The 16,108-nt window shown below is 40.5% G+C and overlaps 1 protein-coding gene across 4 annotated transcripts in view; it reads right to left on the bottom strand.

Moving 5' to 3' along the window:
* Window positions 1–2,989: 2,989 nt before the first annotated feature.
* USP54 (ubiquitin specific peptidase 54) overlaps window positions 2,990–16,108 on the bottom strand; it is a 98,851-nt gene continuing 85,732 nt past the window's right edge. For 2 of the 4 annotated variants that reach the window (XM_026851425.1, XM_026851427.1), the window contains 7 exons: window positions 15,699–15,818; window positions 14,340–14,532; window positions 10,590–12,046; window positions 8,134–8,252; window positions 6,867–7,007; window positions 5,163–5,349; window positions 2,990–4,432 (listed from right to left, as the gene is read on the bottom strand). In XM_026851425.1, coding sequence (XP_026707226.1) covers window positions 3,774–4,432; window positions 5,163–5,349; window positions 6,867–7,007; window positions 8,134–8,252; window positions 10,590–12,046; window positions 14,340–14,532; window positions 15,699–15,818 — 2,876 coding nt within the window. In that variant the 3' untranslated portion in view covers window positions 2,990–3,773. The remainder of the gene's footprint in view (window positions 4,433–5,162; window positions 5,350–6,866; window positions 7,008–8,133; window positions 8,253–10,589; window positions 12,047–14,339; window positions 14,533–15,698; window positions 15,819–16,108) is intronic. The other 2 variants (XM_026851426.1, XM_026851429.1) reach the window with 2 other exon arrangements.

Below are 16,108 nucleotides of genomic sequence, written 5' to 3'. Positions count from 1 at the left end.
ATAGGAATTTATCTATTAAAAGAAGGAAAGAAAATTCAGACTGACCAGTTACTGCGTGTTCTTTGGAAAGACGGACACATTTGAAAAAATGTAACGCACACGTTTTCTTTAAATTTTTCTTCCTCACCTATCTGTCTGTTCTTTCCTATTCCAAGCCACCCTCACTCTTCTATTTTGCCTTCCTTCTCCCCACACCCTTACCCTGGCCCTCTCACCAAATGACATTAGATGCAAAACCTGGAATCCAGCCTACACTTCACACATCCTACCCCAAACATCACTGGTAAGCCTGTTTCAGAAATATTAGCAATCATGGAAAATATCAGTAAGGCTGTTCCTTCCCTCTTCCCAAACTTCCTGCATTTTAACATGGCTACAGCAGCCTTTGTTTCGGAAGGACCAGGCACTTAACCTTGCACTTTTACAGCTCACTTCTCTAAAGCAGAATGCGTTCAGTTAACTCTCTAGTGCTGTACACTCCAGCACATACATACTCCATTTGAACAAATCTGCTGCTCAGTGGGTCTGAGCACGATTTCCCTAAACAGTGTGCACAAAGTTTGCTGCCTTCAGGAGAAGGAACTGCACTAGGTAGTTCCTTTTCCATATACAGGATTACATTTACACAAATTTGCCACTGCTAGAACACCAACTTACTCTTCATTTTATTATTGTTCTTTTTTGCCCCTTACACAGCTGCGTGTCAACACATATTATAAACACAATGAGAGATCATACAAATATAGGGAATAGTTTTATTTTTGGGAGACCCGAAATTAAATTCTTTTAAAACGTAAATTTGACCATGTAGGGGTTTCATTTCACTTAATTCCATCCATTAACCTACTCTGCAGCCAATGACTGATATTTTACAAAGCAAGCCCTGATTATGTTGCATCAAAGCTTAGAAGCTTTATAAACTCTAAGAAACACTGTTCCAAAATAGCTGATGAGTTCCTTGTGGAAGCTCCCTCCTCACCCTTCTTTTAGGCAACAGTGATCTTTAGTAAACTATTAAACTAATCTATAACTGATTTTTCTAGGGTTTAAATAGCCAATAAATATAATCAAAGAGTCTTACAAGTTGGCAGTTAGTCACATTACAATTACAAGGTAAATACTAACTTACTAACCTCACTAAGACTTGCAGGCACAAGCTACAGATGAAATAAAGGTATTTTTCCAGCTTCATGTTTTCTCCCATGTTAAATATATTGCTGAATCTCCTTCAGTTTGTTTCTATTCTGATATACTAACATACTGCTTGGTATAGAAATATTTCGGAGGTTATGTCCCAACTTTTAACTCAACCAGAGGCCTGAAGAGTAATTTCGTAGTAAGTGATATACACAGGACATGTAGAAAACAGTTTTGAAACCTGGTAGCTAGAACTGCAATGATGGAATAAAAACAACAGTTCCATTTAAAAGAAAAACTAGATACTGCTGATGATTAAAATGAGTTGCATCAACTCAGGATTATTCTGCAGAGCTTTATGAAAGTGTACTTCTTCCTTGTAGCTAGGATTAAAATAAAGAAAAAAATATCAATCCAAGCATGCACATTTTCTTTGCAAATGTTTCATACTCCACATTGATTCCGGAAGAGGTAACTTTGTACTTTATTTTGGCAGATTTTTTTTTTTAAGATAACTGAGTTCAAGACTACTTAAGCCTCACTCCGCAACCTGAATTTTTTAGAGCTGTAATCAAGCAAAACATCAAATACTTTTCCATGTCCTCATTTGCCCCCAGGGGCTATTGTAACTTTCTCCAACTGCTGAAGGTAACAAAAGGCTGAAAACAAACAAGGGCTGCTTCTGCTCAGATTCCCTTTACTTAAACAGTATTCTACCAGCAAGAGAGAACTGCAACAGGAATGTTTCTGTACAAACATCCACCTCTGCATTGCAGTCACTTCCTGAAATCATAATTTCTACAGCTAGAAATTTAGTAGTTGGCTATGGTCTGTCCATGTGCAGCCATAGACTAATGATTCCATTTCTGCTGAGAAACCTTAAACAAATAGTTTTATCGAGTAAAATAATACTCCAATGTTTTATATTTAGAAAACTAGGAAAATATTAGTACAGTTGAAAGTGTCTTGTTATTAAATTGGCAAAACCATTATATGAAAAAGTCAGAAGTTGGTAGGGCTTTTATGGAATGGAGGGGTGGAAGAAGAGAGTGCTTTGTTCTGGTAACCACTGCTAGTGGGGGCAGTTAAGTACAAAGAAGTGTGCAACATAATCCCAAATGTGAAACACACAATTTAGCATGATGTAGTTACATGACGTTGTAATTATAACAGACATAATAGCAATTATTTAGAAACAAGAAACTGAGAAGTGACATTTATTAAAATGAATGAGACTCAGTCTCAGACTAAACAGCAAAAACTGATTAAGTTCCATCGAGCACTGAGGTGCAAAACACGAACAAGCAGGTCCAAGGCACACCATGCACTAGAGGGCAGCCGAGCCTTTCCACGGGCTGCCCGCGCCAGAACCTCGTCGCTGCAGCCCCAAGCTCCAGGTAAGCGTGGAATGAGCCCGCCCTGTTTTTCAACCTCTCGTAACCACGCACCTGAAAACATCTGCAAGAGCAGGATGGCAACTCTTATTAAAACGACACTTCCCACTACACCGATCATTTCTAATGACTTTTCTGTCTAAGAGTCCTGTCTGCATACACTACCATCTTGCAGATTCTGTAGTTTTTCCCTTCAACAAAGTCTCAAAATACTTTTCAAAGGACACTGTTAATTACTGTCCATTATGAGGAGAAAGTTAAGCACAGAGTAGTGATGAAGCACATCAAATCCAGGGACAAAATTAGACATGTTCTCCAATCTAACTAAGTATTTATGACATAAACTTTGTCAATGAACTAGAATAAACTAGAATAAATAGTGTATAAGAAAATAAATCCAGTTTCAGGCCAAGTGATGAGTAAAGCCAAATGGCAAAGAAAGCTCACACAGAGACAGGTAAATAGAACTATTTTCATAGATTTATTTGAAAAATACTTACAAAAGCAAGTATGTTTGACACTAAAATAGTTAAACTTATTCTGTGTTTACATTGGTGTAATTAAGCGTGCAGCATTAACAGTCTTTTCTGTTTGAAGCATTGTTAGTTTGCCTTAAGGAAGTGGGGAAAATTCTGATTTAGTGAAGAATGTCTCCCTGCCACTTCCTCAGCAGCAACTACAGCTATGGTCTCTGCCCAAGATCTCAGCACACTGAAAACTGGGTTTGCTTTACTAACTGCTAGCCTGCCAAGTGCAGATTTACTGGAACCTGGAAGGTGGGTCAGGTATTTTTTTCCCCTAGGAACGAACAGGAGAGCGGTAGGAGAGGAAAACGAAAGGGCTGGGTTTTTTATGTGAAGAATTTACCAAAGCTACATTTAATGAAAAAGAGTCCTTAAAAATGTCCTTTTGTTAGTGGCTGTCTTCCTTCAAAACATGCGCATACTTCTGAACTTACCCGTAAACCAATGCCCCCGAAGCTTACCATTCCTATAGCATTTTTTTCGCTAGGAGAGGCCAGGACTAGAAGAGCTACAATTCCCCATCCAGACACCAGTTCAGTAGTGTCAGAAATGAAATACAGTGCAATTAGTTTCCTCATACTGTATAGCTACATTTTAAGACAAAACTGGCACAGATACCGATTGGAAGAGTTTGCTATCTCCATGTAATCCATCCTCTGACAACAGCTATAGCCTGTTCACAGAGTATTTTATTAGGGCATATGGAGTGGATGGGATCTCACCAGCCATTATTTTGCATGGTGCCAGTAGCCGCTGCTGCTCGAGCCAGCATATTTCTGTGTGCCTCTGAAGCAGAAGAAAAAGTCCCATCCATCATATGCACTGGCAGCATCCGCCTTCTGCCAGGCTGAGGGGTGTAGCTGTTCTGTCGCCAGTCATCTTCTGGGGGCATATCAACTCTCCTTGGACCCGGGGCCTTAACATAAGAAGGGGGCACAGGACAACCTTGAGAGGCACCGGGATCCCAAGAAGGCTCATGTGGTATTCTTAAAGTGCTGTAGTCTGTGCTGGCTGGTAGCCTGCATCTGCTGGCATAAGATTCACATGTTTGATGCTGTGAAGGCTGCTGGAGGAAGCCTTCCTGTAAACTCCTGCCTGGCTGGCCAGCATGTTTCCCCCAGAGTGTTGTTCGTTTATCTGGTAACGTGGCTGTTTGCCTGGCAGGGTAGCTCGTGTTCAGCCAGTGGCCAGAGACATTTGATGTTCCACCTCCTAAATATGGATTAACAAGAGGCTTTTGCCCGTGGGAGAGGGTGCCTTTGGGTGCACAAGGGAGACTTCCATAGCTCAGTGCCACACCTGCATAGTCTTCACCTTGGAAAGTTTCACCCCTGTCAGGCACAACCAAAAGTTTCTGGAGGATGCTCTTCTGATCTCCTGGGGGAGGAGGAAAAAAAAAAGGTTTGCATAGTTACACTTTTTGTGTCATCCTCTCAGAATTTTCAGCTGTGGCCAACACGTGACAAAAGAAAAACAAAATCACTCGTACTTCCCAGTTACTGGTTGACATGCAATTCTGAATAAAAGCCAGCCATACTCTTTATAGCATTCACCTTCTTCACTGCATTTCCTCCTTGTCCTACCACAGCTGCTGTCACAGACTTCAGATTTCATCAATAGCCCTTTTGTCATCAAGGAAGAGCCCAACAAAATATTTTAAATCTGGTAGATCAAACTAGTTTTGATGGCTGTCATAGGGAAAATAATGCTCATGCAGGAATCAGTTATTTCTGTTGGCACAACTGCATGCGTGATTTGCTGGAATGAGTAGCTTGTGAAAGTACTCTCATACATGACAGCAAGGTGGTGGGTCTTACTGCTACTTCTACACTAAACAAAATAGTTCACAAAAATGGAAGTATGATTTTATAAAACATCATCATAACGTTTTCATAAAGATTACTCCCTTTTGTTGTGTCCACTTAGCACAGAGTCACAGAAAAAACTCAAAAGGGTAGCAAAGAAGAGAAAGAATGTGATTCATCCTTCCAGATTTCTGGAAGAATTTAGGTAGATGGTGAAGTATCTTTATCAAAGATAAGATCGGAAGAGTTTTATTTTGGCAATATTTCTGATCACGAAGGAGGATGAAAAGTCCTGTGATTACCTGACGGTTTACGTGCCTTGCCCACCATGCTGGGCATCAGTACATCATGGGGTAGGTGCTGCACCTGGTTTGGGCTGTGCTGGGGATCAAAGGGAAACACAGGAGGATCATGAGGGAAAGGAAGGGAAGTGGAGCTGGAAGAACGGTGGCTGATGTCCACTGGCATTTTCCTCGTATTTGGTGCTTCCTTTTATAAAATGAGAAAGGAGAAGAAAAGAACATAAAGTGATGAGTAAACACAGAGTTGGGCTGAATCAAAGAAGGATGGTTTTGATCCAAGGAAAGGGATGACTCACCAGACCAAAAACATGCACCTGTATGTGAAAAACAAATACAAACAACAACTGCATCAATCCAGTACGGCTCTTATTGCAGTTGTGGGCTACTTAGGAGGATCATTTGACTGGAAATACACCAAGGAGAAAAAGCCAAAACAAACACAAGCCACTCATGGAGGTTTGGTTCACAAACTGAATCCACAGACCAAGGGCAGGCACTGAAACTGCCATGCCACACAAGCCATGAAATAAAGACGGGTATTGATCATTCTTCCTTCCTGTGTTCTTGCAGGTTTACTGAAAGCTCGGATTCCAGACTATGAACAGATTTTCCCTGTTGCAGCTGAAGTATTTACCAGTGCTGTACCATTTCCCCCTACTAGAAGGTACCAAACTCAAAGCAGGGATGGCTGAATGGTATGATAGAAAACCATCACAGGCTTGAGTTCGGTGACTAACTTGAACAGGGGCGACTGACAGCCATCCTCCGTCCTATTGGCTGCTTCTGTTGTGTGGATAAAAACCTTCAGCAGAGAGGGGTGCCTTGGATAGCTGGAGGTTTTTAATTGCTTCTCCAGCAACTCCAGGTATGCATTAAAGCCCTCAACTCAAGCATGCTGAGGAGCAAACATTCATTGTTGACATATTCATAGCTTCTGGTACACAGCAGAAAGACAGAATCAGACCAACCAGTCTAAATTTTGATCTTGAAACTGAGACTCTTCTACATTTATTATGCAGATGGTTTAAAATAAAACCTTAAGCACAGTTTGTGAAAAAAATCAATCCAAGCCAAATCTTCAAGTTGTATCTGGTTATGTTGCTAAACACCACCAGTAATCTGCTACTCTTTTCCTCACTGGCAGTTTTAACTTGCACCTGGAACTACTTAACAGAAATAACAGAGGGAAAAAGAAAAAATAAATAAAAATTTAAAAATCAATCTCCCTATGTTTAGTTACTTCCTGTATGTAACTGGCTTGAATTGTCTCCCCTTTATGCTTACATTTACTCTCTAAAAATGCTACTTGCTGAATATACCCACGAGAGCAAAACTTCCACACTGTTAGTGGTATCTTTCCTAAACTGTAGGTGTCTTAGAAGCTTTCCTGAAAATACTCTAGAGTCAACTGAAAAAAATATTTATCCTGCATGTCTTTGTGTATAGGCAAATAATATCAGCTCACATGCTTACCAGCTGCAGCAGGTACTACTCTGCAATGACTCCTGAAGAAGATGGCTTTGTTGCTTAAATAAAAACTTATTCTTCTTCCAAAAAGAGAACAAAAGTTGACAAAGACAAGCTTTCATCATGGCTTATTATTCAGTTGTCTGCTGTCTGTTTATAACTAAACGCAGACAGAGAAAACAGCAACCCTACACACAGATGATGGCTCTTTGGAAAGCTGCGCATCATTCTACTTACAAAACTGTGAGAAGAGACCAAGGTCTCCTCTCTGTTTGAGATGACTGTCCCACTGAGACTGCGAGCAATGCGACGGAAATTCTCTGCACTGTACATTTCCTCCTCTTCTGGTTCCCTGCTATGTTCTCTGGTATACATGACCTGCAGACAACATCACACATTTCAGAAAGAGCTCTCCATAATATCAATTTTGTATAATAATTACAGGGAAGAGATCAAGATAAATCTAACAGACTATGCTTCAGTGAAACTCCATGAACTTTTCTTTTTTGAAATGAATCCTTTGAAATGAATTTTGAATGAAATCTTTCATTCAGGTACTACCTTGAAAACTTAAAGAAAATGGATCTGTTTGGATCTGGTGATTTAAAATGTTATTCCTTATAGTCTTTCTTTCTTTCATAAATATACACTGATTGATTTGTCTAAGTGAGATTTATTCTTTTATAAATACCTAAAGTGAGGATATAAAGCCTCTACTAGGATGAATCTACCTAAAGGACTGGCTGCTGCTACAGGCACCACTGCCCCTGTGGAGATAATCATGGCTCCAGCTGACAGCCATCCTATGATAAAAGTACTACAATGTTCTCATAACCAAAAAAAATCTAGGATAATTTGATGAGTGCTGGAAACTTGTTAATCTTATGTTAGCAAGGGAAATGTTTAATCCTCCTTTCTTTTCCTCTGTTCCATATAAGCAAGGCCATTTAAGCTCCCTTTAATGAGTACTGAAGTACTACAGAAAGTGTCATTTCCCCTTGAAAATATTTGTATGTTTTCATATACAGGCACTGATATGTAACTGCCAGTTATTTAAACATTTTATCCCAGAAAAAAAGAAGGAAAAGCATCTTCTCCCACTTCGAGATGACCAACTACCAACTGTAGCAAAATACCAAAATTATTCCCTGCTTTCAAAATATAGCGACACAGTATTAAAAAAACAAGTCTGTGCCCCTGCAAGTGTTAACATCACAGTGAGTTGTGTGCAAGAAAATTCACGTCAATATGTTCAAAGAGACTAGATATTGAAGTTTTCAGGGACATGTTCCTCAAAGTCAGAATTTAGATCATTTGATTGCATGCAAGCTGCACGTAGCATGAGTCACTCATTTTTGAGATAATTAATCCTGAGCTAGACTGCACTTAAAATTCTAACATTATTATCAATGACCCCCCTACCTTTTTCATAATATATTCCACTTCTCCCATTTAAAATTCTTTCACTTCCCCCTCTAGCACATCTTAAGTAACAGCATGTCACCTTGGAGACAGAAGAGACAGTGGCTCCACACAGACTGCGCTCTATCTCTGCTGTTGGGGTTTTCGAGAGACCCATACCAGCTGTAGCATGCAGCTTCCTCATATTCAGGTTCGCAGAGACTAAGAAGAAACACACTATGATTAAATTCAACACTTGATTGCACATTATGGTGCATTTCTGACTATCTGACTCCCGCAAAGGCAGACTATACACAGAGAACGAGAAGGCACCAGAGATCCTTTGAGCTTCAATATATAAGCAACATTTATATATATCAATATACACCAACATTTCAACACGAGAGTGTCTATTGGGATACTTGCACATGCTTCACTAGCCCTTTTGCAGGCTTCTGGGGAGCAATTAATTGAACTATTTAAGAGTTAAATGTACAGCAGCACTTGTTTGGCACAGAGGTGAGAGTTGAGTGGGCCTAAAGGGACAGAAAATCAGCTACCAGGAGGAAGTTACCTAAAGTTACTTAGGATAAACAAGACTCGACAGCTTTAATTTCCCCACACATTCACCTGCTTGTTGCCACCCAATGCTACAGTTCATCAGCCATTTCTTGTGCTGGTTACATAAAGTGTTATTTTTAACTAGGATTGCTAGAGTTACTTCACTTCAGTGCCATCCCCACCAACCAGTTATAATCCTAAAATTTCTCAAGGAACGGACAGGCAGATCAGTGGCCTAATAAAAACAGTCACAGGGAATCTGTCTATAAAGGAAGAAAGGTGATGTGCTGGTAACAACGCATTTTCTTCACTGAAGTGGCATTTGGAGGATCAGGTCGTTGTTTTAATCTCTGTAATGAAACAGGGGTATTTTCACCATTATTCTGAGCAAAGGTCTGACAAAGCCAGTTGATATGGGGCAGAAAGCTTAAACCAGCATTTGCAAATGCATATGTAATCCAAGTTAAAAGTGAGAAAGAGATGTCCTAGACCCACACAGGTGATTCGCATCCAGTTCATCACAGTAGATGCACTGGGTCAAACTTTGTTTTTATACAGAATTTGCAGAACTTGGGAAGAGACATCTGAAAGTCACAGCAAACCAGAAGTAAAGATCTCAAACGCAAACTTCACTTCAGAAGAATATCATATCCCTCATATATGTAGGGGAAAACAGACAAGAAAAGTGTCAGCATAAGAAACGGGGCATTTGATGAGAGAACTCTGAAGCTCTAACTAACACTAAAGCAACAGGGCTTTATGCTATTAGATTTCCAGAAAGGGCTTCCAAAAATCAGTAAGCTAAGTAGGAACACATAAGACCTTCTGATTCAAGCCCATGCAAGAGAGTATCTGCAAGGCTGTGAAGTGAGACCTTGCCTAACTCTGAAAGAAAATCAACAGGACAACAAATGGTAAATGGCCATCTTTGGATGTGTTACCTGGTCTGCCAGTAGACTGCAAGACAAGAGAGTTTCATTGAAAACTCAAGCTGTTGAATAAAAACCTGTTCAAGAGTTTAGTGCGGCATTCTGTCTGGTCACAGCCAGGCTTCATTTCTCAGGAACAATGGAGGCTCCACCTCCACAGGTGCAGGGCAGGGGAAAACCTTTGTGTATGTACTGCAATATATATCACATATATATACACATCACTTTGGTACCCATCAAAACTTTCAGGCTGCTTTGTATTTAACCAGAAAATTCTTACCTCTAATGCTATGACCTGGATTATAAAGAAACTTACTCTGCTAAGCAGAGAATCAAGGTTGCCCTCTCTCATGCAGAAGATTAGATCAGCTTAAGTGGAACTGAACTGCTGTCATCAGATTCTGACTGAATGTCTCCAGCAACAGCTGGATGTTCTCACCAACAGCAACAGAATCTGCTTTCTTTTGGCACCAACTAATCCACAAGGTCTCAAGGATCTTAGTGCAGATTGTGTACTCAGTGCTGCTTTCACAAGTAATTTTCCACAACTTAAAGCAGGCAGTCCGTAGCAAAACACAAGTTCAACTCTCAGATCTGGAAACAACTTTTAAAACTTATCCCCTCAATCAGGTACAGACTTGAATTCTCAAATACAATACAATCAGTTAAAATTCACAAGTGTGGAGAACATTAACTTAAGGCACAGTAACAGCTTAATAAATTCCAGAGGTGATGTAGGACTTTCAAACAGCAAAATTCAGCAGCCTGACATAAGCAACTAACTCCCTGCTTGAAAACAGGATCAAGTATTTCTATGTTACTCTTAACAGATGTTGCTCTCTGTTTGCCAAGACCAACAGCTAAGCTACTCTGCAGCCTCCCCAGGCAGTGCTATCACACTGCTTCTCTACCTGTATAGTCAGAACGTTTTCAGAGTCCACAACCTGAATCCTTCTGCATCTGTGCACAAATTCATGCCCATTTAACTAAATCAACTGGAAAACATACCTTCACCTATATTGGAGTACACAGGCAGGTCAACCAAGAAAAACAGCTGCATCATTCTTACCTGATTGGTCAAATGGATACCTAGCACTGTCCTGTCTTCCCAAGAAAGGCCTAGTGGCCTGAGATGCCTGCAGACTAGTCTGATAGAGGGATTCCAGTTCTGAGAGCTCCTGTTCTGTGTCTTGATTCCACTGTGGATGCAGATGTACTGGGATCCTGCTCAAGTCATCTCCAACTGCTCTCTGATTAGAAAGGGGTGGACTCCTCCCAGGAACAGGAAGCCATTCAGTATTCTTATTAGCCTTCTGAGAACTGTAATACCTAGTAACATTATCCACCCAATGGTCCACAGGCATAGAGGCAACCATGCTACTAGTAGCTCCATCATCCACCTGCTTCATTCCTCCATCATGACAGTGCCTTTCCATGAAGGGTGCGGGGTCTGCTATATTCTGTCCACCTCTTCTACACAGCTCTTCACTGTGAGAAGAAATACTCTTAGAAGCAAAATGTTGGGCACTAAAACCCTCCAAAGAAACTACCTCGTCCCTAATATCCACAGTTGCGTGTAATTTTTCAGAAGACTGGTTTTTGTTCTCTTGATTTTGATTGATTAGCTGTCTGTAACCAGAGGATGAAGGGTTGATGAAAGATTTTTGTGTTAACTTTGGAGACTTCTCATCCTGACACACTGAAGCAATCCAGCCTTTTTCATGAGTACCTTTTCTCTGGGAGGCTGCATGCATTTTCTGAAACTGCTCTGCCAAGGAGCGAACATGTCCCTTCGTACTAAAAGCCTCAGATTTGCAACCTTCTGCTGTGCCATATTCTTCCTGTGAGGGTAATAAAATCTCATGGCTGTTTGCTCTGGAGTACTTATTTGTTTTCTGCAAAGGATCCAAGGAGTACTGCTGTGGAGGGGATGAAGTTGCAGGGGTCACTGCATGATAGGCCCCTAAATGATCAATGCTGGGCCGCACAGGAGAGCTTGCAAGTTTGGAACAAGGATTGTGCTGGCTGTCCTTTTCAGGAGATGCTGCTTGTGGTGGATGTGGACAGGGAAACAGTGTAGGCAAAGACCCAGAGTTTACTGTGTTAGCATGGGATTTGTACTGAGGTGTGAGAATAGGCATTATGTTATTAACCTCTTCTAACTTGCTGCTACTGCAGCATTCCCTATAGTCTTTTGGCCCTGTGGCTGTGGAGTCAGCAAAATCCACACTATGGTGGGCATCATTCTCAGTTCTTGCAGACCTCTCTGCCAACCCTTGCCTATAGGGAAAAGAGGGAACTTGGTCATGAAAATCAGCAGAAGCAGACTGGAAGTTTGGAGAGATCCTGTTGGATGGATTGCTTTCAGAAGGGGGCAAGGAGGAAGACTCTGGATATAATGATGAGTGCAATTCATGGCAGGAAGCAGGTGGGTGGAAGAAAGAACTGGACCCAAATTCCACTTCTTTGTTGGGTTCCAGTGGTACCTCCTGGCTCAGCAGTACTTGGAGCGGGCCAGTCTGTTCACTAAAACACACAGAAGGGTAAATGATTAGCAGTAGTCATTGCTTACGTTTATCCCTAGGGTACAAAACTTTCACTAGGTGACATATACCTCAACACACTTTTCTTTGCTTATCGTATTCTGATGAAGACTTCACATTAATTCAGTAGATACATACATGGTAGTCCTTTGCTTCTAACTCCGATTTCCTAGTATAGCTGATCTACTGAATCAATTTCATATTTTTAGGAGTATTTTGCTACAGTTAGGCTCTAAGTACTCTTGTATAGCACCCTAGGCACTTTAATCAGCAGACTGAGTGCATGGGTAGGGATAACTGTTAGATTAGTAAAAATAGTATTTATATAAAACAAAACAACTGTTTCCAACATTAACATGTGAGATGTTCTTGAAAATACTTTGGACATGTTCATAATCTGAACACGAACTGACAATATTTCCATAAGGTTCCCTCTCTCCAGGCAACTTCATGAAGAATGACTTGACAAATGGAAGAAACATGTTGAAATTTCCCTCGTATCATCTCTGTATTCTGATCTCTGAGATATTTATCCAACACATTAAATAAAGTTTAAGCTAAATATATAGCTATTATTTTGTAATAATCTGTATTCTACATATACTTCTAAACGTAATTTGTATTCTTTTATGTACCAATGCAAGACAATTATATCCTGGGGTCATACATGTTCTTGGCATTTTTCTGCAATAGTTAGCATTCTAATATACAGACACAAAAAACAGTACCAAGTCCATGTGCCTGTGAGAAAACAACAGGCTACAAACAGCTCCAACAGAGAACTTAAGGAAACTGTAACATCATTGCTTTGTTTCATTCTTGAGATGCATACAATAAAAGCTATCATGAAGACCTACTTGATATGTGTAGCAGAATGACCTTGTTCATGAGTAATTGCAAACTTTGCACTGCTTACAATGTTATTTATATCAAGAGTACAGAACTCTGGCTATGAAAAGATTCTTTTCATTGGCTTCTAGTGGAATGTGTCCCTGCCCATGGCAGGGGGGTTGGAACTAGATGACCTTTAAGGTCCATTCCAACCCAAACTATTCTACAATACAAATATTAACATTTGGTTGGATGTAACTTTTTGCAAAAGTAATGTTCTTTTCACAGAGCAGTAATAAGCAAGTTCAGCATTACAAAATTAGTTAAGAAAGTTCCTTTATTTCATTTTCTTAGAATTTGCTAAAATGCATAATTGGGGCTCTGCATTTCTCCTGTAAAAGAAGATATAATGGATCCCTGATTGACAAAAAGATCAGCCCTCATTACATATAATTCAGCTACTGCAGGAAAAGAAAAGAACATTATGAACTATAGCCTGGCAGGTGTGCAAATTAACTGAGTTTCAGTATATAGCTGTATGTGGCATTTTAAAAAATGGAAAAGAAAAAAGATTCCCATCTGAGATTTCATCTAAACTTCTGATAATACAACATGTAAGAAAGGGGAGAGGTAAGAAAAGTAACAGTTCAAGAAACTAGAAATTGGATAGGGATGGTCTAGTGCTAGGAGGGAATGGTATGGGAAGAAAGAAGGAATAAGCTGCATGCTGAAGAGGGTAGGAATAAAGGATCGGTTACAGCAGAGTTAATTATGCTATAGTTAAAGTAGTATGGAAGAAAGAATCATGAAGAGACGCTGAAGAGGCTGCTAAGTCAGGCTACAGGATGCTGGGAAGCACAGAAAGAAAATGAAGAATGATACAGCATCAGGGAAAGTAGTCAAGGTGACAGAATCAGGATCTGGATCCAAGAGTTGTACCAGTGCACAACTAGAGAAGTGGACTAGAAAGAAAAGATCAGTGTACTTGACACTTTCAAACTACAGAACACTAACACACATTGGTTGCTGTTCCCAACATAAAAGCAATTATAGCAATATTTTTACTGAGTCCTGAAACAGCTCCTGATTATAAACAGTTGCACATTTCATCCTAACACAGCCCCCCTTCTAACCCAGGTTATTGCCTATTGTATTCTTTCCCTTGGTGCTGAAACACTGATGCTGCCAGGCACTGACTGCTACAATTGTCTGTCACAGATCACATTCTGAACAGGTGCACATTGAACTGTTCTGTGAAGTCGGGGGAGGGGGGCAATAGCTGACCATCTTATAATAGGATTTAACCTAAAGAAGAAAGGAATAAGAAGTAACACTGTAGGATTTGGAGTATCCAGGGGCATATATATAGTTTCCTATTTCTTTCCAGACTGCACTGCTCACAGACGCAGCTCAGATCTGGGTCTAGGTGATATACTTAAGACTACCTTGTAGACTGGGCCATGGTGCCGCCCTGTGGTGGGTGGCAGGTTGGCGGCGGCAGCGGCTGCGATGGCTGTTGGTGCTGCATACGATCCTGGAGACTCCGGGCTTTTCGGATACTGATTTGCAGCTTCTTATCGACTAGGGCTCTGCTGTGAGTGCTAGCGCTGGCATCATGCATGGCAAGTCTTAGTTTAGCTAAAATGCAAAAGAAAACATAGCAGAAAACAAACAGAAAAAAGGAAGAAAATTGAAAAAGAAAAAAAAAAGAAAAAATATGCAGCAAGAACATAAAACATGGACCATGCAAATACTGCCACAAAAGAGTTCACAAGGATGCGATTGTTTCCATTAATGCACATTCAGCTTAGCCAGGTGTCCAAAAACGTTAATTGAAACTAAACTAAAATAAAGTGTAAAAAAAAAAAAAAAAAAAATAAAAAAAAAAAAAAAAAAAAATTATCCATGTTTTGGCCCAACTTCTCATCCCCTTCACACAGGCTCTTTCCAACCCTACCACACTGAGGCTTCATTCTGTCACCTACCCTTCTCCTGTATCCTCCATACCTGGGACTCCCTTTAAGTGCAGGAATACCCAGCTTGGATTTGAGATTCAGCAAATACCTTGCTGGAATGAAAGCTAATGGAGCTATCACAACAGCTGTATGCTGCGCCCTTCATTCTGCAGTCCATAAGATCCCATTTATAAACGTAAATGCACACAGGAGCTACCCACTCTGTAGCCATTCTATACAGAGGGGAGCATGGGGTGAGACAGCCAGCCAGTCATAATGGAAAAAGATCGAAAATAAAATGAAATCACATAGCACACATTCTCAAAGGGCACAATGCATTTAAGCACTTCAATGTCCTAATGCTTTTTTCTGCAGCATAGCTCATTTGTGTTAATCCGAAGGACTCAAGAGCGAGCTACCATTTTCTTTCTATGATATCCTCCATAAGAAACAGGGGAGCTTAATGCCCTTTGTAATTTAGCTTGAGGATGGGGACAATTGAGTACCAAGTGGCAGGGGGAGTTACCTACTAGGTGCTTGCTGAAATGCACCATTTAGCACCAAAAGGGGCACATCAGCACCCCAGTGCTATTACTGCCATAGTGCTGGAGAGAACAACAAAAAACAGATGAAAACATGAAAAACAGAGATGAAGAGGAATAGGACTAAAACCCCAAAAGGGAATGCTTGTAAAAAGGTAAGATTCTGTCTCCCTGCATGTTTCCAAAGACCAGCTGGATCCCCATATTATTACCTAACCATTTAACATGATTTAATGTTTCAGACTTTCTTCTTTGATATTAGTAAACTGTCAAAAGCGCAATAGCTCAGGCGGTTAGAATTACTTACATATAGCTTCGTTACAGAGAGCCAAAGCTGCAGCACAATCCCCCTTCTGCTCCTGATTCAGCGACTCTTCAAAGATTGAGTCTGCCTCCTGCATCGACTTCTCAAAGCCATCACTCCTCCCTGCAATGGGCAGCACCTTTCATTTTGGTTTCATTCACTGCAGAACCCTCACTTACCCTCATTCCATTCGTGACTGCCAAAATCTTCCACATATGGAGTCTCACAGAGGCTGCACATATCCCAGACAGCACCACCTAACCTTCCCTAAGCAGAAGTACAACTGGAGCACCTTGATATGCTTGACATCCACACAGTAAAACAATGTGAAACCAGACTTTTTCCCCCTCAAATTTTGTTTACTTGAGAAAATTGTACTGGCTTATTATATTTTCAACAGTCTAAATCAGTAC

Source organism: Athene cunicularia (genome assembly GCF_003259725.1).
Source record: "Athene cunicularia isolate RWA chromosome 6 unlocalized genomic scaffold, athCun1 chr6_part1, whole genome shotgun sequence".
Lineage (NCBI taxonomy): Eukaryota > Metazoa > Chordata > Aves > Strigiformes > Strigidae > Athene > Athene cunicularia.
The sequence above is the reverse complement of the archived record's forward strand: the minus strand, read 5'-3'. Positions and strand labels throughout refer to the sequence as shown.